This window comes from Neovison vison, chromosome 8, assembly GCF_020171115.1.
Source record: "Neovison vison isolate M4711 chromosome 8, ASM_NN_V1, whole genome shotgun sequence".
In the NCBI taxonomy this organism is placed as follows: domain Eukaryota; kingdom Metazoa; phylum Chordata; class Mammalia; order Carnivora; family Mustelidae; genus Neogale; species Neogale vison.
In genome coordinates this window covers 67,286,970-67,311,746 of record NC_058098.1, presented here as the reverse complement: position 1 = coordinate 67,311,746, position 24,777 = coordinate 67,286,970, and the positions used below count along the sequence as shown (strand labels likewise).

The window sequence follows — 24,777 nt, the reverse complement described above, 5'->3', positions numbered from 1 at the left end:
TAGGTAGAAGGAAGCCATCGCACACCTCACTGGAACCTGGGAAGAAGGAAACCAAAACGGTGGCGCCAAATAGATGTTTTAAATACACTTCAAGAGACCTTCCTAGAAATTATACAAGACCTCAGTGAGTGTATTCGGAATGCCCTGAGTATCCAGGAAAACTGACCTACAACATTCAGTACCAAGACCAGCCCAATGACATCAGCACAGGTCCTCATGACACCACGACACACCAATGTCCCCCTGCTCTAGACAGTGCAGGAGGGACCTAAAAGATGCTCAAGGAAAGAAAGTGAAGCCAAGAATGTCACCTGCAAATGTCCTACATGTTCTGAACAAGCAAGAACTCACTCAGCACAATTCACACAACTGGCTGTCATGAACCAGAGGGAAATATGGGCAGAAGGGCAGAGCAGGACAGCTTTGCAGAAAGATGGGTGGTGAGCACGGACTGTGTTCATCTTCAGACTGAGATGGGAATTGGGACAGCAGAGCAGAGTGACATGGCAGTCTGCTATGACCAGGGAGAAAGCGCACCTGGCAGGCAGGGGAGATGATGGGGGGGAATGGCCCAAGCCCCCAGCGGCCTGCCTGGTAGTACAGCTGGGCTCACAGGATGCCATAGAAAGCTAGCAAGCCCAGAAGTGGTGTGGATGGGAAAGAAGCACTCAGGCCCACGCAGACCGACAGGGATGGGCGTGGGCACCCAGGGACATCATAGCTGCTCACAGACAGGGGATGGATGGGGTGCTTCCAGCAGAGGCCCAGAACAAAGAAAAGGTGGAAAATAACCACCACAAAAGAAAACCATGGCAAAGAAAACAAATCACAGACTCTTTGAACTGCTGTCTCTGGCCAGAGAGGGCCTGTGGAGTGCCTCCTTCAGCCACACACAGGTGGCCCTTGGTTGGGGCTTTTCCTGGAGGGTTGGCGCCAGGAGCATCAGAAACACTCAGCCATGAACGTCACCTGTCCTGTTACTTAACTCTCTCACGAGGGAGCGGTTTCCTCCACCTGACCAATATGACGAGCTCTGTATCCTGAATAGAGTATTTGCGGTTCCTTGGTTTTCAAAATTAAGAGTCAGCATATTAAATTACAAAATTCTAAAATCTAAGTTTTTGCATAAGACTTTATTATATATATAAAAATCTGGCAAATATTCATATTTACTTTTAGTGGTTCTTTGATTCATGTTTGCTCAGTTTAAGGTACATGTATAAATTTAACACCTTCTATTTTATTTTTGGGAAGTATACTTCAAATGATTCTGTTAAGTAAAATCTTTCCCAGTAACTCATGACAAGTCTACCGGATAACAACTAATTTTGAATGCCACACTATGTGGAGCCTCTTGCCCAGCTCCTCTGTCCCTGTGGTGCTGTGGAGGCTGCTGGGGGCTGCAGCGAAGGCCCTGGTGCCCAGGCACACTCACGGTTGTACAGAGTGATGATATGCAGACAGTTCAGCAGCTGCCGCTTGTACTCATGGATCCTCTTCACGTGCACGTCGAACATGGAGGAAGGGTTGATTTTCACCTTATATTCCTTCTCCAGGAAGGCAGAGAACTTCAGCTTATTTTCCTGGGGAGGAAAAAGGACAAGGAGGGTCAAACCCCTGAGTCCCCAAGGTCTGACTGAGGCTTCAGCTTTCCAGCCACACAGCAGGGCAGGGGCTCCCGGAGACCTTCTGGGGATAGGGGTGGGGCAGCGGGGTACTGAAGCTGGGCACACTCCCCGGTGGCAGAAATAAATGGGAAACTAGACCAAAAAGCAAACCTACGCAGAAGCAGAAAGGTAAGAAATGTAGAACGAAGGGGAGTTGTGAGTGTGGTGTCAAAGGACACAGATGGGGGCAGGCAGGGAGAGAAGACTCAAGAGGTAGGACTCTTTCTGGGGCCTAAGACCATGTGGCAGCCCAGGAGAAAGGCAGGTTCCAGAGGGGCTGTGTTCTTGGTCATGGGGGTCACCTGTCAGGTTTGAGGGCTCTAGGGTCCCTGCTCATCTGGTTGTGAGGCTGGCTGCCCTGGGGAGAGGCTCTCACGCTAGCAAGCAAGGTGCCACGTGAAGGGATGCCAGGACTGCATGGACTTTCAGAGTTCCTCCTGTGGACAAACTCTTCCTGTAGAACCTGGGGCAACGCAACCTTGGGCTGCACTGGGGTCTGCACCCACCTGCCCGCCTGATGGTGACCTGAGGGCAGCCACTGGGTCTGACACCCAGATCACGCAGCACTGCTGTCCCACACTGGGCCTACCTGCTTGACCTTGGCCACATCCCGGATGAGTGCCTCATCATCAACCAATGGCAACAGCTTCTTCAGTTGGCTCAGGTCAGTTAGGAAACCCTCTCCGATTTTCTGTAAAACATAAAGGGAAACAGTGTTTTTGCTCACTGTAGGACCTGTAGTCCTGGATACTGTCTTCCCATTTTGTCATCCCTGCCTCTGCTTTCCTTGCTGGATCTGCTCTAGCCTGGCCCCAGGCCTGCTTCTCTCTCACAATAGCCAGCAATCAGAAAACACTCCCAGACCTTGGCCGCAGCTGCTGTGAGCATTCCTTCCCCAGGCTCTTTCCAATCAGACCTGGGTTTGCTCCTGACTAGGACGTCACAGTCTGGTCAAGCTCAAACATCCACAATAATCATGCAATCCTTCCTTGTCCCCTTCACATACACGTTCCAAACCTGGGAGCCAACCATGGCCCAGCAGCTCCTCACCCATACCCAAGGCCCTGCACCCTCCAGCCACTTCCTGGTCCGGCCCTCTGCACTACAGCAGGGGCGTCAGTCTGCATGCACTGCTCATCAAGTGCCCCCGCCAAGTGCCCCTGTTGCTAACTTAGGATCACAAGGAAAACTCCTGGCCTGTCCTCCCTCTGCCTGCCTCACCTGGTACTGAGCCCCGCTGGTGGTCCAGCTCCCAGGTGGGCCATGCCCCTCGGCCAAAGGAGCAGAGTCAGGGCTCCTGGCTCCCTCCCCTTAGCCCTTCAGGTCTGTGCTCTGCTGGCCCTTTGCCAGGGCTGCCTTCCCTGCCAGACTGCCAGTGTCCCCATGGCAGGCCCTCGCCAGGCGTCACCCTCCAGCCACCTGTTGCATTCTCAAGGCCAGCACAGCACCTGGTGTGTAAAAGCACCCACTTCCTCCTTCCTTCTTGCACAAGCACATAAATGATCAGCTTCTCACTGCGTGTCTGCCTCACCAAACCTCTCCAGTGGGTCTGTGGCTGCTGCTCAGCTAGGCGGCCCCACCCCAGTCCTTCCCAAAGCCTAGGACCTCACTTCTGAACCCCTGCACAAGCCGCTAGGGCCACTGACTGGCAGTATAGCTTGGCTCAATGTCCCCATATCTGACTCCATACGTCCCCAGCCAGGAGCCACTACCGGCCAACACACAAAGGAGGATCGCTACCCCCTCAGCACATCCTGGCGACAGGCCTGTGGGCCTTGGGTGACAGCTGAGGATCTAAGTGTGCCCGCAGCAACCTGGGGACTCAGGTGCCATGGGTCTCACCTCCACGATGGTGTCAGCCAGCCCTGGGTTACACAGCAGCAGCCACCGTCGTGGTGTGATGCCGTTTGTCTTATTCTGGAACTTCTCTGGCTCCAGCTCATAAAAATCCTTAAAGCTAAGAGAGAAGACAGGCAAGTAACACAAGAGCTGTGTTTGGAACAAGGTGAGCAAGAAAACATTAAGGAAATCTTCTGGAAGGTCCCAAAGTTCCGTTTTTCTGTTCTGTTTTCGAAAGAGCACAGAGCAGTTAGCATTACTGCCCACCTTGACCACAGTGGGCATAGAGCACACGCTTTTCAAAGCACTGTACATTCGGCCACAGAGCAATGACCATACAGGCAGTGGAGCCTAGCCATCTTCCACGGGGACTGTGACACTGGAGAGGGTACAGGCTATGAAGCCTGAGAACTGGGGTTTAGTTTCCTCATCTGTAAAATGGGGATGTACCCCACTGACAGGCCTGCTGCAGGGAATGAAGACTATTACACACGAAGCCCTTGGGCTGGCCCTGGGAACACAGAAGCCTCCACACGGGCAGACCCAGTGTCATGGAGGTGCTCCACACACATCTGGGTCGAGGATGGAGGGAAGGAGTTCCAAGATCACATCCCACCAAGAGAGGGAGCAGAAGCATGAGATCCGACCTAAGAATACTTCCTTCCTCTCGCTGACGAGCCCTGGCTCTTCCCTGACCTGACCTCCATGCTGTCTAGGCATTCGGACACTTGTCCTGAAGTGGGGCACTCCCAGCACCTGGCAAGCAGCAGATGGTGAGGGGAGAGCCTGAAAAGAGGACGGCACTGGTGACAAGAAGGCTCAGCACCTTAATACCACTGAGTTGGAGCCCTCAGTGTCTTCAGCCACAGAAGGATATGCCCTAGGCAGTTAAGTCAGCGTGCATGACGGCAGCAGAGCAAGTGTGGAACGTGGGCAACAGGCCTCAGCCACCATGTGTCTGGCTGCTAACCGTCCCCAGAGGCAGATCTGGGGTCAGGAAGGAGATACACCCAGCTCAGGGCAAATGCTGGCCCTACTCACACTGACTGCTTCACAATCTCCGAGTGGATCCTTGCCACGCCATTGACGGCATGCGACCCGATCACACACAGATGGGCCATGTTAATCCGCTTGCAGTCCCCTTCCTCAATCACAGACATCCTCCGCAGGCGGTCCACATCCCCGGGGAACAGGGCAGCCACGTGCTGTTGCCAAGACAGAGAGCTGTGAGCAGAAGGCCCAGAGGCCCACATGGAAGAGTCCACCTCCTCCAAAAAAAACCTGGGGTTGCTATACTCCATATATGCCTCTGAGTTCCTGGAATGCACTTCCCAGAGCCCTGAGGGCAGGAGGAGCTCTCCATGCTGCTGCCACCCAGGGAGGGGCCTGTGCTGGCCAGAGGACTCAGCAAACCTGCCCTGCCAGAAGCAGACAGTCAGAGGACCTTGGTGCGGAGGCATGCCACTGACTCACAAGGATGAGACAAGAGTGCTGCCCTCAGGGCCTAGGCACGGTCCAGCCACAGTCTGATCAGCTGGTAATGGCTGCTTTTTCACCAGAAGGTTAAACAACTGAACAACAGGGGCATGTGGGTGGCTCAGTCAGTTAAGTGTCTGACTTCGGCTCAGGTCATGATCCCGGGATCCTAGGATCGAGCCCAGGGTTGAGCCCCAGTCTGGCTCCGCTCTCACCAGGGGGTCTGTTTCTCTCTCTCTCCCTCCACCCATCCCCTCACTTGTGCTCTCTCTCTCTCAAAAAATTAATTAAAAAAAACTTAAAAAAAAAAAAAAAAAAGAATAACAGGGGCACCTGAGTGGCTCAGTGGGGTTAAGCCTTGGCCTTTGGCTCAGGTCATGACCCCAGGGTCCTGGGATTGAGCCCCACATCGGGCTCTCTGCTCAGCGGGGAGCCTGCTTCCCCTTCTCTTTCTGCCTGCCTCTCTGCCTGCTTGTAATCTCTCTCTCTCTGTCAAATAAATTTTTAAAAATCTTAAAAAAAAAAAAAAAAGATCATTAAAAATGAACAACAAGGGGCGCCTGGGTGGCTCAGTGGGGTTAAGCCGCTGCCTTCGGCTCAGGTCATGATCTCAGGGTCCTGGGATCGAGTCCCGCATCGGGCTCTCTGCTCAGCAGGAAGCCTGCTTCCCTCTCTCTCTCTGCCTGCCTCTCCATCTACTTGTGATTTCTCTCTGTCAAATAAATACATAAAATCTTTAAAAAAAAAAAAAAAAAAAAAAGAACAACAAACACACCTGGACTCGAAGTTGCCCTTTTCATGTACATTCTCCTCTCTGCAGGTAACAGAGAAAAGACAAATGCTACTTGGTTTCCAAATCACCCAAATGTTGCTGTATGGCCCAGGACAAAGACATTTCAAGAACAGACACATCTGAGCCCCACTCAAGAATGGGAATGTTTTAAAAAGACCTGAATCCAGGACTCCTACATACACTGTGGGGGTCTAGGTGTGGGAACTAGATATCACTGACTCTGCCACCTCTGCCAGATTGTCCCAAGTCCTCAGCTGGGCAGATCCTATTCAAGAAATAAGGCACATGTTCTAGGCCAGACGATTCCATGTGGAGGATGGGAGGGCCCTTTACCTCTGCCCACCACCTCCACCCCTGATCATGACATGGGGTGGTCAGGCAGCAACCCCAAATCTCCCACCCACGTCCCTGCTGCTCACATCTAGGTGCCTCTGGTTGATGGCATAGATGATCTCCAGGTGCCGTGGCAGGAGCGACTCAAACATGGACACAGGCCATCGTTCCAAGGCCTCGGGTAACACGGTGTGGTTGGTGTATGCACAGGTCTTCTTTGTGATTTCCCAGGCCTAGAACATTCCAGAACATTCCAATGCATTTTGTTTAGGAACAGTTCTTCTACCAGATGCCTAGGCAAGGGGCAAGCCCAGGATCAAACAGAGATATTCGGATCCCACCAGAAAGGGGCCAGGCCAGCCTGCCCTCTGGCCCTGTCTAGAATCTTCTCAAAACCCACAAGTGAGCACCATGCCCTTTACATTTCAGACATGACCACGTACATTCTACTTCCTAACATATAAAATGAGTAACGCTTACCTCACCATGTGGCATCATTCACTGACTGACTTTTCCTCTGTGTAAACCATTTTTTATTGGTGAACAAAGCAGAACACCAAACAATTTTCTAATTTATTTCCACCCAACTAATCTCACATCCAGTCCGAGAACACTGGGAAACTGTGTGGCCTCCCTCCACTGGCCAAGAGCAGATGGGACCATGGGGGTGCTGCCTACCCTACCTGGAAATGCACTGCAAACCAGAAAGGGGATCTGGGTTCTACACCATGACAGAAAAGTTGCTCTACAGTTTTACATGTTGATTTAAACTAGATCAAGAAAATCCCACTATACAAGGATCTAGGACCAAATGAATCAGGAGAATAAACATAAAAACATAAACAATGTGTTTCTTTACACTTGATATTTCTGGGGATTTTGTCACAATTCTAAGATGAGAAAATGTATGTGAGAAGCTCTAAGAAGTGTCAGGATCCTTTTCCTGTCTTCCAGAAAACTGCTCATGTGCCTCTGTACCACTGCCCCACCCACCGTGTCCTGGTCCCTTGGGAGAAACCCCAGACCCACTCCTGGAACGTCCTCCTCCCCATGGCTCTGTCTCCTCAGGGACAATGTCCCTTTTTCCCCAGGCCACAGGAGAAAAGCCTTCCTCAGCATCCTAGGGCCAGCTCAGTACTCACCACTGTTGTTGGGACAAGCTTGAAAGTGAAGGGGACACCATCACCCCACATGCAGGCTTGTGGGGGGGGAATCATAAGCCCATGTGTCCAGGTCTGTGAGGAACACTGTCCTCCCCCATGCAGGTCTGGGGGGAACACCATAACCCCACATGTCTATGGGGGACACGACCACCATACACGCAGGTCTTGGAGGGGGAAACCATAACCCCATGTACCCAGGTCTGGGGGACACTGTCACCCCACATGCAGGTCTTGGGGGATACCATCACCCCACATACCCAGGTATCTGCAGGGGACACCATCACCCCACATGCCCATGATTGTGGGGATACCATATTCTTGGTGCCCAGCCTTCGGTGCTCACCTTGTCCCAGTCCACTTTCTCCACGTCCACCAGTATCCTCATGAGCTCAGGGATGGCAAGGGCTGGGTGGGTGTCATTCAGCTGGATGGCGACCTGCAATTTACATAGGGTCTCCCCCTCAATCCTCTTACCTGCACGGGCACCACTGTGGTCATTGTGTGCAGAATGGGGGTTCTCAGCTGCCTACCCCTGAGAAGCCTGGTCTACAGGGCCAACAATGGGAGCTGAAAGCATGGCACAGGTGCTGAGCCCAGCAGGACAACCAGCCAAGGAACAGGGAGTACAACGGGGTCACAGGGGCCACAGGGAGGGGCCAGGAAGACCCTGGAGGCAGGTTCCTCAGTAGGACCTTTGGCCCGCTTCCAAAGCCCTCCTCATGCTCTCTCTGCTCCCCCTGGCCCAGAACGTTCCTCCCCTCTAGGAAACGTTGGCCTTGTTTAAAAACACAGAACCCAGCCTGCAAATGCATCATGTTTCGCCCACGGGAACCTTTTACAGTGTCCCTTGCTTCTCCTAGGATGCCCTGTGTGGCCCTAGTCAGAGAGGAGGGGCCCAGGCCTTGACAACAAGGAGACCAGGATAAGCGGAGACCGAGGTCCTGCCCCTCCCCTACCTTGAGGAACCCCAACCTTGAGGAACAAACAGAGCCTGGGAAAGTCCTGCCTTCTGCACCGGGGTTAAGACCCATCAACAAACCAACCTTGTCGGGGAAGGTCTCAAAACAGGTCCTTACTGGGTCCCGACAGCCAAACTTGGAGGACTTAAAGCGGCGAATGATGTCCTGGAGGGTGGCAGCCACCACAAAGTACTCCTGCTTCAGGCGGAGCTCCTTCCCCTCGAAGAACTGCAGGCATGGGATAGAGCTGGCATCACCAACAGCCAGCAGGACCAGCACAGGGTCCCTCGAGGGACCCCCTCAGGACCCAAGAAGGGCACTAGGCTGAAAGATCCCGCTCCAGGGATGCAGGGACATATGTGTGCATGAGAATGGGAGCCCTCAGGGGCTAGCAGGTCACAGACACCTCCACCCCCCACCGCTCGCCCGGCCTGGGCCCAAGGTCAGGTAACCTGCAGCTCGAGGGCACAGGCATTAAGTGATGACGGCCTAATCTGCGTGTGATCTTCAGACAGGTAGGCAGCCAGCACAGGGTCACACTGCCCTGCATGAGGACAGCAGGCATGCAGGTCTCTTTCCTTAACACCCAGAGTCAATCGGGAGCACAAGCTCCAAAACTTTAGAATCTTAAAATCTTGGCGGGGGTAAAATGCTTAAAATCTTGGCAGGGGTAGTGAGGATGGGGTGTGTTTGGTTGTGAGCCTTTCAGCACCAATGCCCTTTGCGACTAATGTGTACATATTACTCGGATTAAATAGAAAATGCAAACCCACTAAGACAGGTGAATTCCAAAGGGCTCTTGCCTGGCAACAATAACGAAGCCAGCAGATGTTAAACTCGGTGGCAATGGAGGCTGTGGTTGGGACTTCATCTAGTGGGTGGTGGCACATACTAAAAGTTTTTCAAACCATGACTGCATATGCCTCAAGGCATCACTGACAAACAGGGACTGCTATCCCCACTTGAGAAAGGGGTCACCCAACTCTCAGGGAAGCAGCATCACATGGCAGAAGAGCAGAAGCTGGCCACATGTGAAGTCACGTTGCCCCTATGGCGCCCTGCATATGGCCTCATATGGGTCAGCTAAGAGCCAGCCTACAGCAGCCGTGTATGGGGCAGCGTGGATGTGTGAGAAGAGGCCACGAACCTCCCAAAGTGTCCCCTTAGGGAGACGGCAAGGGGGAGATGCTGAGAGACACACACAGACTCGTGGGGCATAATCAAGCATGTGGTGCCGTCCTCACCCCAGGGAACCACATGAGGGCTGCTGGTGAGCACTTATGTGGTCTTGACCTGATGATAAGTGTGGTTCTTCTAGACAGCTCCAGCCCCCCAGGGTACTTTCCTAGTAGATGAGAACCAACCACGTGAGCTACTCACATTATCATTTGGATACAAGACTCTGGAGATGTTCTCGGCCAGGTTCCTGTCCAGGACTGCCTCGATGTAGCCACCCACATTAACTGTGAGCAGAGACGGTGAAGTCAGGACCCGTGTGCCTTCCCGACTCCCCATGTGCCCTCTGCCTCCAGTTTCCCCCTCACCTCCCTGAACTGTGGGAGGGGCATTCCCAAACAGGGGGTACCCCCAGAGCCATGGTTTCACTGAGCCCTCACACCCTACAGGACCCCAGGCCCCTCGCTCCTTCCTGAAGGCACAGGGTCCCAGGAGCACTGGCTTTGCCCGGGGGTGCTCCCTGGGAGGCCCCAGGTCTCTGAGGAGTCGCTCTCTGCCTTATAAGGAGAGCCTCATGCTCTCCACAGCAGGGACAGTGCAGACAGGATAAGAGCTCTGAGGGGCAAGTTTGGGGGAAACCACCCAAAAGAGACAAGAGAGGCAGAACACACAGTCATGGAGCTTGAAGTCGTTGGGCGCCTTGGCGGACCATAGCCTCATGGTGTTGACAGTGTTGTTCTGGTAGCCGGGCACCGGGGTGTCATACGGCATGGCCAGCACCACCTGGCCAAGGAGAGATGGTCCAATCCAGTCAGTCAGAGATGCAGGCCCCAGGCCCAGGCCTCCTCATTCCACCAATAACATTGTGCTGCATGCTGGCAGCCAACCTGCTTGCCCTCTGGCTGTTCTTCTACCCCAGACTCCTGCTACTCACCCTGTGACAGGCCACAGTCCAGCCCAAGGGCAGCCCAGGCCAAAAGCACCTGTGGTAGCCCTGCAGGAAGGTCCTGACCACACTCTTGAGGTCACATCTATCTTCTCTGAGTTCATCTCCTTCAACACTGGCATTAAGAATTCGTGGAGTGGTCTACGGCCATACCACCCTGAATGCGCCCGATCTCGTCTGCTCTCGGAAGCTAAGCAGGGTCAGGCCTGGTTAGTACTTGGATGGGAGAATTCGTGGAGTGCTTGGGCGACTCAGTGGGTTAAAGCCTCTGGCTTTAGGTCATGATTTCAGGGTCCTGGGATCAAGCCCCACATGGGGCTCTCTGCTCAGCAGGGAGCCTGCTTCCCTCTCTCTCTCTGCCTGCCTCTCTGCCTACTTATGATCTCTATGTCAAATACATAAATAAAATCTTAAAAAATAAAAAAAAGAATTCTTCCCACTCAGCTGCTCAAGGGGCCACTATGTCAACCTCACTGATGCTCAGGGCTAGCAGCCACACCTCCTCAATCCTCGTCCTCTGCCCTCTTCTTGCTCAACTCTGCTTGTGCAACTGCAGGACTCAGCTAACTTCTCCACAGACAGCTTCTATTTCTGATGCCATTTCCCAATGTCTGCAGAAGGTCTTGACCTCTAATCCTCAGAGAAACCAAACCAGGCCACACTCTACTCACAATGGAAAATGTAGGGCCTGTGCTCCAAACATAAGGCCTGCCATGTCCCCTCCTGACGCCCTCTGTCCACAAGTATCTGCTTTACTCTTACCAAGGACAGGAAGATATGCACAAGTCTTACGGTCACTTCCAACCCTCAGACCCCTGGAAGGGGCTTCTCACACTCAAGCATGTCTGTGGGGGCTCATACAGTTTCAACTCTGTAGCTTTACAAGATGAAATCCCCTCCTACAGCCAAAAGGACTACAGGATAGCATCAAGAGAACCTTAGTATCACCTTTCCCCTCCCTTTCCCTCTTCCCCCGGCTCCCCAAAGCCTTGTCCAAGCCAGTTACAAGCCCTCCAAAGCATCCCTAACCACCTCTCCTTCCCTATCCAGGGCCAGCCTTCCAGCATAAGGCCCCTATCACTCATCCTGAAATGCCCCTATGGTCTCTACACTTTTCTCTACATACACTGATATGCTTATCTTCTACAAGCACTGGGATAACTGACCCCTTCTCTATTCTTTCAAATTAAATACAATGTATGATGGCATCTTAACATGGCTTAGCCATGTTAACATGGCTCCAGCTAGCGTTAGCCTACGCACTCTGTTTAAAACTTATGCTGCAGAAAATCTGGATGACTCACATTTGCACGCCCAGGGCTTCCCCAGTCTCCCAGGCTCAGATAACTCCCCACATCCAGATAACTCTTGTTCATTACAGCTATATCCCAGGAAGGCTCTCCTGCTACCTCCCTCTGCCCCCAAGACCACCCAGATGAGCACTACCTGCCATCCCAGAGCCTAGACTGGACTCGCTATGCTCCTGTCCCCTTGTCAATGCCAGTGCCCTGTTTTGGGACATCTAGACCCAGCTCACCACACTGCCCAGGGCTCAGATAGCTCAGTGGTGGTGCATGACACCTGGGAGGCACTACTAAGGCCTGTGGTATGCGTTTGAGAGCAGGCATCAAGCACCTGCTCTCTGGAGATGCTGAGGAGCTATCTGTGTCCCCCAGGGCCTCAGTGCCCTGCCCCCATAACCACACTGTCCTGCCAGCCGTTCAATGACTGCTGGTCTCAACTCCCACACAAGCCCTGCGCGGAGCCTTTCTCCCTGCATGGGCAGCTCCCAAAAACCGACAACTGGTAAGAAGCAGGCATATGAGCACAAAACCTCCCAGGCCTTCACCTCAGGTCAGGCTGTGTGGGGAAACCACACAGTGTGCACTCCCAAAGGGAAGCCGGTATGACCAGGAACTGTGGCCATCCCTCACTGCGCCCCACACTTCCCCTGGGGGAGGCTACCTGGGTGTCTAGCCACTTGACGCCATCAGGGGTGTGCTTCACTCTCCCGTAGAAGTGCACAGGCAGCATGTACTCTGGCCGCGCCTTCTCCCAGGGGTTGCCGTAGCGCAGCCAGTCATCCGCCTCCTCCACCTGGAAAGGGGCCGGCAGTGAGGGAGAGGGGCCCTCAGCCCACAGGGATTGGCCGTCCAGGCGCCACCACGCCGTGCCGAACAAACCACGGCCTCTGTGCCCAGGAACATTTCCAGTTCTGGTCGAGGGCTTGTGTTCAAAAGTGAACATGTTGGACTATTAAAGAAACAAACTCAGGAAAAAGCATTACAGTAAAGACATTAAGAATCACCGGAATTTAGGGGCACTGGGTGGCTCAGTGGTTAAGCATCTGCCTTTACCTCAGATCATGATCTCTGGGTCCTAGGATCCAGCCTTGCATGAAGCCCTGCATCAGGCTCCCTGCTCGGCAGGAAGCCTGCTTCTCCCTCTCCCACTCTACCTGCTTGTGTTCTTTCTCTCCCTGTGTCAAATAAATAAAATTAAAAAATAATAATAATGAAAAGAATCACCCAAATTTAACAATAAAAAGGAATGAAGTCCCGCTGCGTGCTGCAACATGGGTGAACCTCACAGACACGTGGAGTCAAAGAAGTACTGGTAGGGTACAGCTCCATTCACAGAAAATGTCTAGAACAGTCAAATGCATAGAGACAGCAGGTAGATTAGTGCTCATCAGGCACTTGGGTGTGATTGCAAATCCATGTGGGACTTCTTTTTAGGGTGATAAAAAGTATTCCAGAAATAGTGGTGAGATAGCTGCCCAACTTTGTAAACATATTAAAAACCACTTGATATCTCAATAAAGCTGTTATTTAAACTTTTTTTTTTTTTTAAAAAGATTTTACTTATTTGCCAGAAAGAGAGCACAAGCAGGGACAGCTGCAGGCAGAGGTAGAGGGAGAAGCAGGCTCCCCACTGAGCAAGGAGCCTGATGCTAGATTCAATCCCAAGTCCCTGGGATCATGATCTGAGCTGAAGGCAGCCGCTTAACCGACTGAGCCACCCAGGCATCCCATAAAGCTGTATTTAAAAAAAAAGAAAGAAAGAAAAAGAAATTAAAGAAAAGAGTCACTGGAGTCCACTGCTTGGAAAATAACACCACAAATTAGTGGGTACCTGGGGCTGGGCTGCCTTTGCCGCAGGAGTGCCTGGATACACCACTGGAAGACACTGCTTTTCTGCAAGGCCTTCCTTAAACCAGGTTGTTTTTCAAAAACTGCACCTGGTAGCATCCAAAATCAGTAAATACACAAAAGAGTATCCCAAAAATAAAACCAAAAGTAGCCCCACAGATCTAACAATCTTTGAGTAGAAGCATTTGGTGGGGTTGCAACGGAATAAATTAATTTGGTAAGCAGTGAATAAAGAATTAGAAATATAAATGTAAATGGGAGTCTTCTTCAAATTGTTAAAAAAAAAAAGGTCTATTTATTTATTTTAGAGAGGGAAAGAGAAAGCGAGCACACACTGTGCACATGTAGGGATGGCGCTGAGGGGGACAGAGTCCTAACTAAGCAGGCTCCGCATAGAGCGTGGAACCCAAGATCAGGGCTTGATCTCAAAGCCCTGAGATCACAACAGGAACCAAAGCCTAGAGTCAGACATTTAACTGGCTGAGCCACTTAGGTGCCCCTGTCTTCTTCAAATTTAATAAGCAACCTTAAGTTCATGCATACCTTAGAGATATTCCAGGTTTGGCTCCAAACTACAGCAATAGAGTGAATAGAGCCAGAATATAGCCAGAGAGAGAGCCCTTTGGTTTCCCAGCATATGTGAAAGTTAAATTTATACTACATTGTAGTCTATTAAGTGTCCAACAGCATTACGTCTTAAAAATATATATAATACCTATGTGGTGGCTAACATAACACAATAAACATTTTTTCTTAATTTTGGCGAAAAAACAAAAAAAAAAAATATAATGCCTTAATTAAGAAATATTGCCACAAAATGTTAACCATCATCTGGGCTTTCAGCAAGTTGTAATCACTGACCACAGATCATCAGAACAGTGTAATAATAAAATTTGCAATACTGTGGGAATTACCAACATGTGACAGAGACATAAGGAGAGCAAATGTTGTTGGAAATATGGGACCCACACACTTGCTTGATGCAGAGTTGACACAATCCTTCAAGTTGTAAGAAATGTGTTATGTGAGAAGCATGATAAATGGAAGTGCAATAGAACGAGGTGTGCCCATATGTTACCTTCAGGGTTTTAAAAAATTTTTATTCTTTAATTTTTATTTATTTATTTATTTCACAGTAAGCTCTATGCCCAGTGTGGGGCTTGAACTCACGATCCCTAGATCAAGAGTTGTATGGTCTATTGACTAAGCCAGCCAGGCACCCCTGGGTTTTTTGTTTGTTTGTTTGTTTGGGGTTTTGTTTTGTTTTGTTTTTTTTAATGGTTCTTACACAGAAGTAAAAAGTCAAGAATTTCTGGTTGCAGTTATAGGGAGATGACACAGCAAAGATTATTGCATCAGTATGTGTCTCTGCATCATACTCCTGGCTGGGCTTTTCTGTCTGGTGCAGGGAGCTATTCATCATGGGACCAGCCCTGCCTTTTGATCTGGTGCCATGTCCTTGTACATTAGTAAGCTTCTCCAATACCACAGCCTGGCCATCTCCTGCAGAGTACGTCCATGAATAGTTTGCAGAAGCAGCATCTCCTCGACTGTAAGAGGTTGTTGGAGAGGTCTCTCAGGGACCCCTATTTCTTTTTTTTTTTTTTTTTAAAGATTTTATTTATTTATTTGACAGACAGAGATCACAAGTAGGCAGAGAGGCAGGCAGAGAGAGAAGGAAGCAGGCTCCCTGCTGAGCAGAGAGCCCGATGCGGGACTCGATCCCAGTACCCCGAGATCATGACCTGAGCCGAAGGCAGCGGCTTAACCCACTGAGCCACCCAGGTGCCCCTAGGGACCCCTATTTCTGCCCCTATGGCCAACCACACTGCTGTCTGACCAGTGCCCACATTTAATTCTGCTATAGATAAACTCAAGCAAAAACTGGCTCCCATCACAAAAGGGTGGGAGGAGGATGAATTTATAACTCACCCATCACACCACAGGTGTCTTTAAGCTGTTATGCAAGATGGCAAGAAGTAGAAGAACAAAAACACAACAAAGAAATGTCTGTGATCAAGCAAACAAAAGACAACACAAAAAAATCTTCCTGCTAGGGGCTTCTGGGTGGCTCAGTGCGTTAAGCCTCTATCTTCAGCTCAGGTCATGATCTCAGGGTCCTGGGATCGAGCCCCACATTGGGCTCTCTGCTCAGCAGGGAGCACGCTCCCCCACCTCATGCCCCCGCCACTCTCTGCTTGCCTGCCTCTCTGCCTGCCAAATAAAGTCTTTAAAAAAAATCTTCCTGCTATAACCATCACACTAGGTTGGCAATGAGGGGCCTCTGAGTTTCTGTCTTATGAATGCACATTGCACAGACTTTAAGAAGCCTGAATGGGTCAAAGCACACAGGTGTACGAGGGCTGGTGTGCCTCTGATAGACACACATGCATAAGGAACTCTGCATGAAATCACTCAGACTTGTCCAGGAGGACAAGTGCAGTTCTAATGTTGGAGAAAGTATGTTTACAAATTAAGCAATAAATACAAATCTGTTTTAAGTTTTCTTTTACTGTTAGCCATACTTTTCCCTGTCAACTTTTTATTATGAGTGTGTTCAGACATACAGAAGTATTAAAAGAATTGGCAGTAAACACTCACGCACCTTCAACTTGGGATCCATAACTGTTAACACGTTGCTGTATGAGGTGTGCCCATGTTACCTTCGGGTAACAGATTTATCGCATATCCATCCATCAACCCATCCAATTCTTGATGCATTTCAAAGTCATCTGTACACTTCTCCATGAACAGTTGAGCATGCACACCATAAAGGAGAGTGCATCCTGTGTTTATGTTTTAGGTTAATTTGATACTCTTTAGCTCTGCCAATTGCTTGTGCCCTTGACCCAAGCCCCATCAAGACACAAGAGCTTTCCAACACCCCAGTCTGTTCATGTTCTGTACTACTCTCCTGTTACAAACCTTTTAATCCCAACCCCAGCCCTGCTTTATGTGTCACTGTTAGGCCTCAAATTATACTACAGAAACTATTCTCCAGTCAAGTGGAATATGCCTTCTATTTTGAAGTCCTGAATGAGGGAAATGGTCTCCTTGTCCCCTGGAGGGCAATGAGCCTGCACTTAGACACTGCACTCTTTCCACCAATGTGGTCTTGGCCACCTCCTTTTGCTTGTGGTTTGATGCTTCAAAATCCAAGCTCACTCTTCCCCAGAGCCACTTTGCTTTGCAGTCTGGCCTCTAACCCCCAGGACACTGTCCTGTCTCTGGGGTCAGGGAATGAAGGCAGAAGGTGGGAACAAAACCTACAATAACTGCTATTTCTCAAACTACTCTGAGTCAATTGTCCCACTGAGGGTGAACCAGAGAGGGTCACCTTTGCTCCACACTGAGGTACAACAGGGAACCAGCACACAGCATGTGATGTCCTCAACCCCTGGTGCTCCTACAGGACCAGCTGGGCGCCGGGTCCCACCCCAACAGGCCTTGCAGGCTCACAAAGAAGTTGTGTGCGATAAGCTCACACAGAAGATCAACCTCTGGCAGCCCACAGAGAACTCTAAGGGAAGAATGGAGCTCACAGAATAGCTCTGTCCCACCTCTGCTTTGGCCAGGACTAGCAGACAATCTCTCCAGAAAGGAGTTCAACATATAAAAGGCTGGACTGAAAGTGCCTGTTTTCTTGTGTACATGAGAGCTGGAAACAAATGAAAAAATGGGAGTCTCACTCACCTGCCAGCCGTTGACAATCTTCTGGTTGAAAATCCCAAACTCATAGCGGATTCCATAGCCATATGCTGCTAGGCCCAACGTGGCCATGGAGTCAAGGAAGCAGGCTGAAAATTCCAAACACAAAGCACTTCTTGGGATCAAAGACAATCAGCAGCTTCGAGGCCCACTGGAAGCAAAGCCTAGACAACCATGTTAATTAAGTAGGTCCTGGGATGCTAGCCTCTGGGTGCCAGATGGCAATTAAAGGCTGACCTATCAGCTTCAGATTTCATGAAATGAAAACAGCCCCCTCCCCTCCCTGAGAGCCAGGGGACCGGGCCAAGAGGGTGTTCAGCATGAGGGTGAGGGGAGGCGGCAAGGACAGAAGTAAGGCACCCCACAGAGAGCCCATCTAACTTGGCATGCCTCTGACTGCACCGTCCCCTCACTGCTAGCTTTGTCTTGGAGAGCCTCAGGCAGGCTGGAGGGTGCAACACCCCTACACGTTCTACTTAAACTCCAAGTAGTTTGGACAGTAACACCACAAAATAGCTCGACGCACTAGTGAAGAAGGCACAGGGATGGGGGCTGGGAATGGATGGACATCTAAGGACTCAAACACGTCAAACACCTAAGAACCAAAATTCCCCAAGACCTCCAGGAAGGTGGCTGGAGCAGCTAGTTGACACTAAGGAGCCTTTGTTCCAATCAAAATGTCTTGGGGAAAAAAAAACAACACCAATGTTTAAAAGACTCATTTATTTATTTGATAAAGTGAGAGAGAGCCGGGGATGGGGAAGGGAAAGGGAATTACAGTATTAAGCAGACTATATGCTGAGCATGGAGCCTGACGCAGGGCTTGATCCTATGACCCTGAGATCATGACCTGAGCCAAAAATCAAGAGCCAGAAACTTATGATGTGATCATTCCAGACAGGAAACTGAACCTTACTTCCCCAGACACCAGGCATCCAGACAAAAACAATATTTTAAGTAAAGATCCAGAAAGCAGTCTTATTAAACTTCCAGATTAAAAAAAAAAAAAAACTGTCCATAAGAAACAAGCAAATAAAATACTTGCTGAACTGAACAAATACTCCCAGACCCCTGTTATCAGACCTTGTACTAAGGGGAAGCAACAACAGTATCCACAAATGTAAGACCTAGGCTCCTGTTTTGAAGAAATCATTCTCGCAGAAAGAACACAGGACATATCAAGTTACAAGGGGCAGGAAACTGACTAGGAAGTCTAAATAGGAAAACCAGACTGTGGAAGGCCTGAACCCCTGAAGGGCACAGATGGTGGAAGGCCATGGATGGGACTGTCCTGGCTGACAGTCACCAGCCTTGGGGTCGGAGGGGAAGTTAGGAAGCTGTCCTGAGCTGTGAAGAAACCAAGTGGTCTGGAGCCTTCCTCGAGCTTGGTGAAACGGGTGCTGTTTTACTGACCGGGAGAGAGCTGTTGAGGGTGCAGGGGGCTGCAGGGGACTGATGTCCCAAGCTTGCAGCACAGTGGAGCTCCCTCAGGAGGGGGCACCCTGATTCCATCTGTGGGGGAAGTAAGGTTCAGCTTCCTGTCTGGAATGATCACATCATAAGCTACAAAAAAGCCCTGCATTTGGAGCAGATGCAGGGACCTCGAGACCTTTCCCACAAAGAGGTGGAGGTGGGGCAGGCCCTGCCAGCTGTTCTATTACACAGATACAGGTGTTATTTCGTTTGAGAGAAACATATGCTGCTTTTATAAGTTTTGAAGAATTTAACTTAAGATTTGAAAACATAAACACATACATATACTCAGATAAAACTGAGGGGGTTTGATCCCTTTACAAAATGACAACTCTCAGAAGGAGCAGTAATACAACATGGCAGGGGTCTGAGCCCACCCTCCGTGGCCCCCACACAAGGGGACATAAACCTAAAACTTGGCCTATTTCTCTTCCAGAAACACTGTGCCCTAAGAGCCTTGAAGCACACAGCAAAATCAAATTTCACTGTGACAGTGATTTCCACCTCTAAGTTCTTGTTTTTGTTTTTAAGTCTATTTACTTATTTGTTTGTTTAGCAATCTCTATACCTAATGTGGGGCTTGAACTCACGACCCTGAGATCAAGAGCCACATATTCTTCCAACTGAGACCACTAGGCAGCATTCCACTTCTAAGTCCTTCACTCCGCTCCCTTTGCCCTAAAAGGCTAGCAAAAATAACTCAAACAGGAAAAACAAAACAAAACTGGATATGCTCTCCAACATAATGACCCAAAGGAGCAATATCGCAAAAGGAATGACTTCGCTATTCTGGGGCAATCTGTTTACTACAGTAAAGCAGGAACAGCTTGCCAGCAGGACTTCATTCATCAATTGCGCGTGTGTATGCACACATGTATATGCCTGTACCTGTGTTTGTGTGTGTACAGACATGTGCATGCATATATGTACATGTTCACTCGTGTGCATGTGTATATGTGTGTGCCTGTGTACATGCGTGTGTGTGTCTGTCCATCTTTCTCCTAATTACCAGCTGTGGGATGTGATCAGTACCTTGGAAACCACCCCCCATGGCCAGCTACCCAACACTGGCAAGGCCTATCTTCATGATCATCAGGAAGTATCCTTGTCTGAAGGAAAACATGTTTTGCATTTTATTCCACTTGGATGACACATTCTCCCATCCACTCAGAGAGGCCAATTTACCCCAACAAACTGCTGTTGGGAGCACAGCTGACCTCAGCCTCACCATGATACCAGCGACCAGGGCACCATATCAGGAGAGGCCATGCCTAGCCAGAGGGCGGGGTTACCTGCCAGCCTTCCCAGGCCACCATTCCCGAGGCCAGCATCCTCTTCTATTTCCTCCAGTTCTTCCAAGTCCAACCCCAGCTATGGAAAAAAAACAGCCAACATTTCAATATCACTTAATATCTTCCTCAAGCAACAGGTGAAAAGATAGTAAATCTTGTCAGTTTGTATCAGTCAAAGCTCAGAGTCTGCTTTCTTTGAGACTTGAAAATCTAATATTAAAATCAGGCACTTAATCAAAGCATGAAAATGAAAGTTTCCAGGCATTTTAAAAGCTGCCAAACTACATAAGAATTAATAATCAAAAGGGAGCATGGTTTAATAGCCAAAGATAAATATTTATTAATAATAATAATAAATACTATTAACCTATGTACAGTAAACAGATTATAACATGTATCCTAAAAATGAAACCAGTAGCTTCAGTAATTCTCTAGTTTTGTATGGTCTCATGATATTTATGTGACTTATTTATTTATTTACTAATTATTTAACTAGCTATATTTATTATCTGCTTCCCCAAAGTGTCCTCTTCATTACATTTAGCTGTAGAGAATCTGTTCTGCCAGGCTTCAGGTCAGTTTCTGGGTTATTTACACTGATGTGGGAGTCACCTAACTGTGCCTGTGGATGAGGTGAGCTTATGGTCCTTCTGCTCTGCCATCTTCTCTGGAACTCCTATGCGACAGCTTTTTAAACTAAAGCACCTTTCCCGGGGTATCCCAACTGCATTCAAGCAATCTTGTGAAGCAGGTATATGGAATGTTGAAAATCGGAACGAATGTAACAAAGTCCCAACTTCTTCACCTGACTTGAAATCATCCCACAATGGTTTGGATGGATAACTGTTCCATCAATCTGGCTTTAGTGTGTTAAACTTCACAAATCGCTCACATTAATTATCTTGATGAGTGTGTTTTAAACTTTTTGGCTTCTGGAGGACTTCAAGAACTATTCTTTAATGGAATTATATCTATAGTATTTATCAAGTTAGAAACTTAAAACAGATTAATATTTTTAAGTATATATGAATTCATTTTAAACTAATAATCCCATTAATATTAACATAACACAATGTCATGACAGGGTTTTTTTTTGTAATGACAGTATTTTAAAACAAATACTAAGAAGAGTAGCAGTGTTTTACATTTTTACAAATCCCTTTAATAAATTTTCTGCTTTAGCATTCAATCTATTGAGATATTACACATCATACAGCCTCTGGAAAGCTTCACCACATAGTCATGGTAGAATAAAAATAAACAGTTCTGACCTAGTGGACCATTTGAAAAGGTCTCAGAGTTCCCAGAGGTCTCCAGACCACACTTCAAGAATCCGATAAATTACAAAGGGTGAAAGCAAACTTGTGGAAAAATAAAAACATCAAAGTCATAGAGATGGTTTAGTGTCTACTAAATAAATTGAATGGTACTAACACAAACAGTAATCTGATTCAGAGAAAGATTTCAAAATATTGACTGAATTCCCATAGCAATTTCAAGGAACGTGTTCCACCAAAAATATTTTGGGTATGTGGGGGAGGCAGGATTTACCTAGTAGTACACACCAGCTCCAATTTAAGAAACACGTTTAACTACATTTTCCAAATTTATCTGACTATGGAACCTCTTACTCATGAAACATTTGCTAAAGTCAAAGACCACTACACTACATAAAGGTGAGCTAAGAGCCAACGTGGGAGGCAAGATGTTTTGTTCTCTTCTGTTTTTACCTTGAATGTTGTAGGTACACCTCAGCCTAGTAAGGCAAATTCTGCCATGAGTTTGAGACTATTCAAAAGAGGCACAAAAAAAGAGCTGACAGCAAGTCTAAAATCTCGCAAAAGTGGGCTCTGAACCGAAGACAGAAAAAGCACGATAGAGCATGTTAACCTGTTTATTTATTTATTGAGATATAATTCACATCCCATAAAAAATCCACCCTTTAAAGCAAACAATTCAATGGTTTTAACATACTCACGAAGTGGTGCAACCACCACTGATTCCAGTACTTCCTTGCCCCCCAAAACAAACCCCATACTTTCTGGTAATCACTCCCACTTTCCCTATTCCCTCAGATCTTGGCAATCACTTTTCTTACTTTCTGTCACTACAGATATGCCTATTCTCATCATTTCATATAAATGGAAACGCATACAAACATTTGGCCTTTTGTATCTGGCGTCTTTCAATTAGAATAATGTTTTCAGGGTTGATCCATGTTGGAGCATGTAACAGTACTGTTTATCACTGCATAGCTTTCTGTTGTAGGACTAGTCTACATTTTGCTTATCCATTTATCAACTGACGGTTATTTAGGCTTGTTCCACTTTGGGGCTATCAAGAATAATGCTGCTATGAACATTCATGTACAATTTTATGTGTGGACATATGTTTTCATTTTTCCTGGAAATAAACCTTGGAGTGAAATTGCTGGTTTAAACAATTCTATGCTTAACTTTTTGAGTAACTGCCAAACTATTTTTCAAAGAGGGTCCACCACTTTACTTCTCCCAGAAGTGTGTGAGAGTTCCAATTTCTCCACATCCTAGCCAACACTTATTCTCTGTCTTTACAATTATAGCCACTCAAGTGGATGTGAAGCAGTAGCTCATGGTTTTGATTTGCATTCCCAGATGACTAATGATGCGGAGTACCTTTTCACATGCTTTTTGACCATTTTCATACCTTCTTTGGGAAAATGCTGATTCCAGTGCTTTGCCCATGTTTAAATTAGGCTGTCTGTACATTCTGGACACCAGACACTGATTAGATTTATGATTTACAAATATTTTCTCCTATTTTGTCTTTTGACCTTTTCATAATATACTTGGATGCCCACAAGTTTTTACTCTCGTCCAGTTTAACTATTTTTCCTTTTATTGCTTATGCTTTTATGTCATTTCTAAGAATCTATTACCAAATCATGAAGAATTACTCATATATATTCTTCTAAGAGTTTTATGGTTTTAGCTCTTATATGTAGATCTTTCATCCATTTTGACTTAATTTTTATATGTAGTGTGAGGTAGGGATCCAACTTCATTTATTTGCATGTGGACATCCAACTGTTCCAGCATCATTTATCAAAAACACTATTTTTTTCTCTGCTGAGCTGTTTTGATAAATTTCTTCAAAAAGAAGAAAAGCAATTGACTACACAGGCCACCAAAAGCACAAGTGACAAAAGAAAAAAAACTGGGCTTCAAGAAAACTGAAAACTTTTCCACATCAAAGGACACTATCAACAAAGTGACAAGATAACCCAGGGAAAAGTATTAGCAAATCATATATCTGGTAAGGGATTAATATCCGGAATGGAGAACTCCTAAAACTCAACAACAGCAACAAAAAACAAAGAGTTTGATTGAGAAATGGGCAAAGGACTTGAACAGACATTTCTCCAAAGATATTTAGATGGCCAATAAGCACATGAAAAGATGCTTAACATCACTCATCAGTAATAATGTTAAAACCACAATGAGATACTATCCCCCCTACAACAGAATGGCTACTTTAAAAAAGAAAGAAAAAGAACAAGTGTTGATGAGGATGTAGAGAAATTGGAATTCTTGTACACTACTGGTAGGAAATTAAAATGGTGTCACCACTGTGGAAAACAATATGATGTTTCCTCAAGAAGTTAAATATAGAATTACCATATGATCAAACAATTCCACTTCTTGGTATAGACCAAAAAGAACTGAAAGCAGGTTTTTTGTTTTTTGTTTTTTTAAGATTTTATTTATTTCAGAGAATGAGAACGAGATCCAGAGAGAAGTGGGGTAAGAGAGCATGAGTAGGGTGAAGGGCAGAAGGAGAAGCAGATTCCCTACAGAGCAGGGAGCCAGATGTTGGGCTCAATCCTGGGATTCCAGAATCATTACCTGAGGCACCCAGATGCCCCTGAAAACAGGGTCTTGAAGAGATATTTACACACTCACATTCATGAAAGTATTATTCACAAGAGCTAAAAGGCAGAAGCAATCAAAGCGCCTATAGACAAATGAATGGATAAACACAGTATGGTATATACATACAGTGGAATATTATTCACAGAACCTTAAAAAGTAAGGAGATTTTGACATATGCTACAACATGGATGAACCTTGAAGGTACTAGTATTAAGCCAGTCAACCACAAAAAGACAAACATTGCATGAGTTCACTTACATAAGGTACCTAGAATATCAAATTCATAGAGACAGAAAGTAGAATGGTAGCTGTCAGGGGCTTGAGGGAAAGGAGAATTGGGAGTTAGTGTTTAATGAATATAGAGGCTCAGATTTGCAAGATAGAAAGGGTTCTAGAGATGGACAGTGGTGAGTATGGTACAATATGAATACAATTTCTATTGTGTCTATTTTACCATAGTTTTGAAACACTTGAGGAAAAATCAATGGACTATAAATGTGAAGGTTTATTTCTGGACTCTCAATTCTATTCTATTGTTCTATATGTTTATTCTTATGCCAGTACCCAGTACCACACCGTCTTGACGACTAAAGCTTCACAGTGAATTCTGAAATTGGGAAGTATGAGTCCTTCAACTTTGTTCTTCCTTTTCAAGTATGTTTTAATTATTTCTGGTCTGTTGCATTTCATCTGGATTTTATGATCAGTTTGCCAATCTCTGCAAAGAAGACAACTGGAATTTTAGTGAGAATTGCAATAAGTCTGTAGATGGATTTGGGGAATATTGCCATCTTAATATTAAGTCTTCTAAGACATGGATAGACCTGTAATGTCATTTCATTTTTATGTCTCCTTTAACTTCTTTCAACAATGTTTTACAATTTTCAGA

The 24,777-nt window shown here is 47.4% G+C and overlaps 1 protein-coding gene across 1 annotated transcript in view; it reads right to left on the bottom strand.

The window, feature by feature from the left end:
- The window catches only part of PYGB (glycogen phosphorylase B), a 58,143-nt gene that overhangs the window by 11,271 nt on the left and 22,095 nt on the right, over window positions 1–24,777 (bottom strand). Inside the window, exons 3-14 of the mRNA XM_044263825.1 lie at window positions 19,978–20,056; window positions 17,198–17,301; window positions 12,318–12,449; window positions 10,078–10,189; window positions 9,611–9,693; window positions 8,315–8,458; window positions 7,615–7,707; window positions 6,195–6,341; window positions 4,548–4,711; window positions 3,510–3,624; window positions 2,257–2,358; window positions 1,436–1,583 (exon numbers count right to left, since the gene is read on the bottom strand). Coding sequence (XP_044119760.1) covers window positions 1,436–1,583; window positions 2,257–2,358; window positions 3,510–3,624; window positions 4,548–4,711; window positions 6,195–6,341; window positions 7,615–7,707; window positions 8,315–8,458; window positions 9,611–9,693; window positions 10,078–10,189; window positions 12,318–12,449; window positions 17,198–17,301; window positions 19,978–20,056 — 1,423 coding nt within the window. The remainder of the gene's footprint in view (window positions 1–1,435; window positions 1,584–2,256; window positions 2,359–3,509; window positions 3,625–4,547; window positions 4,712–6,194; window positions 6,342–7,614; window positions 7,708–8,314; window positions 8,459–9,610; window positions 9,694–10,077; window positions 10,190–12,317; window positions 12,450–17,197; window positions 17,302–19,977; window positions 20,057–24,777) is intronic.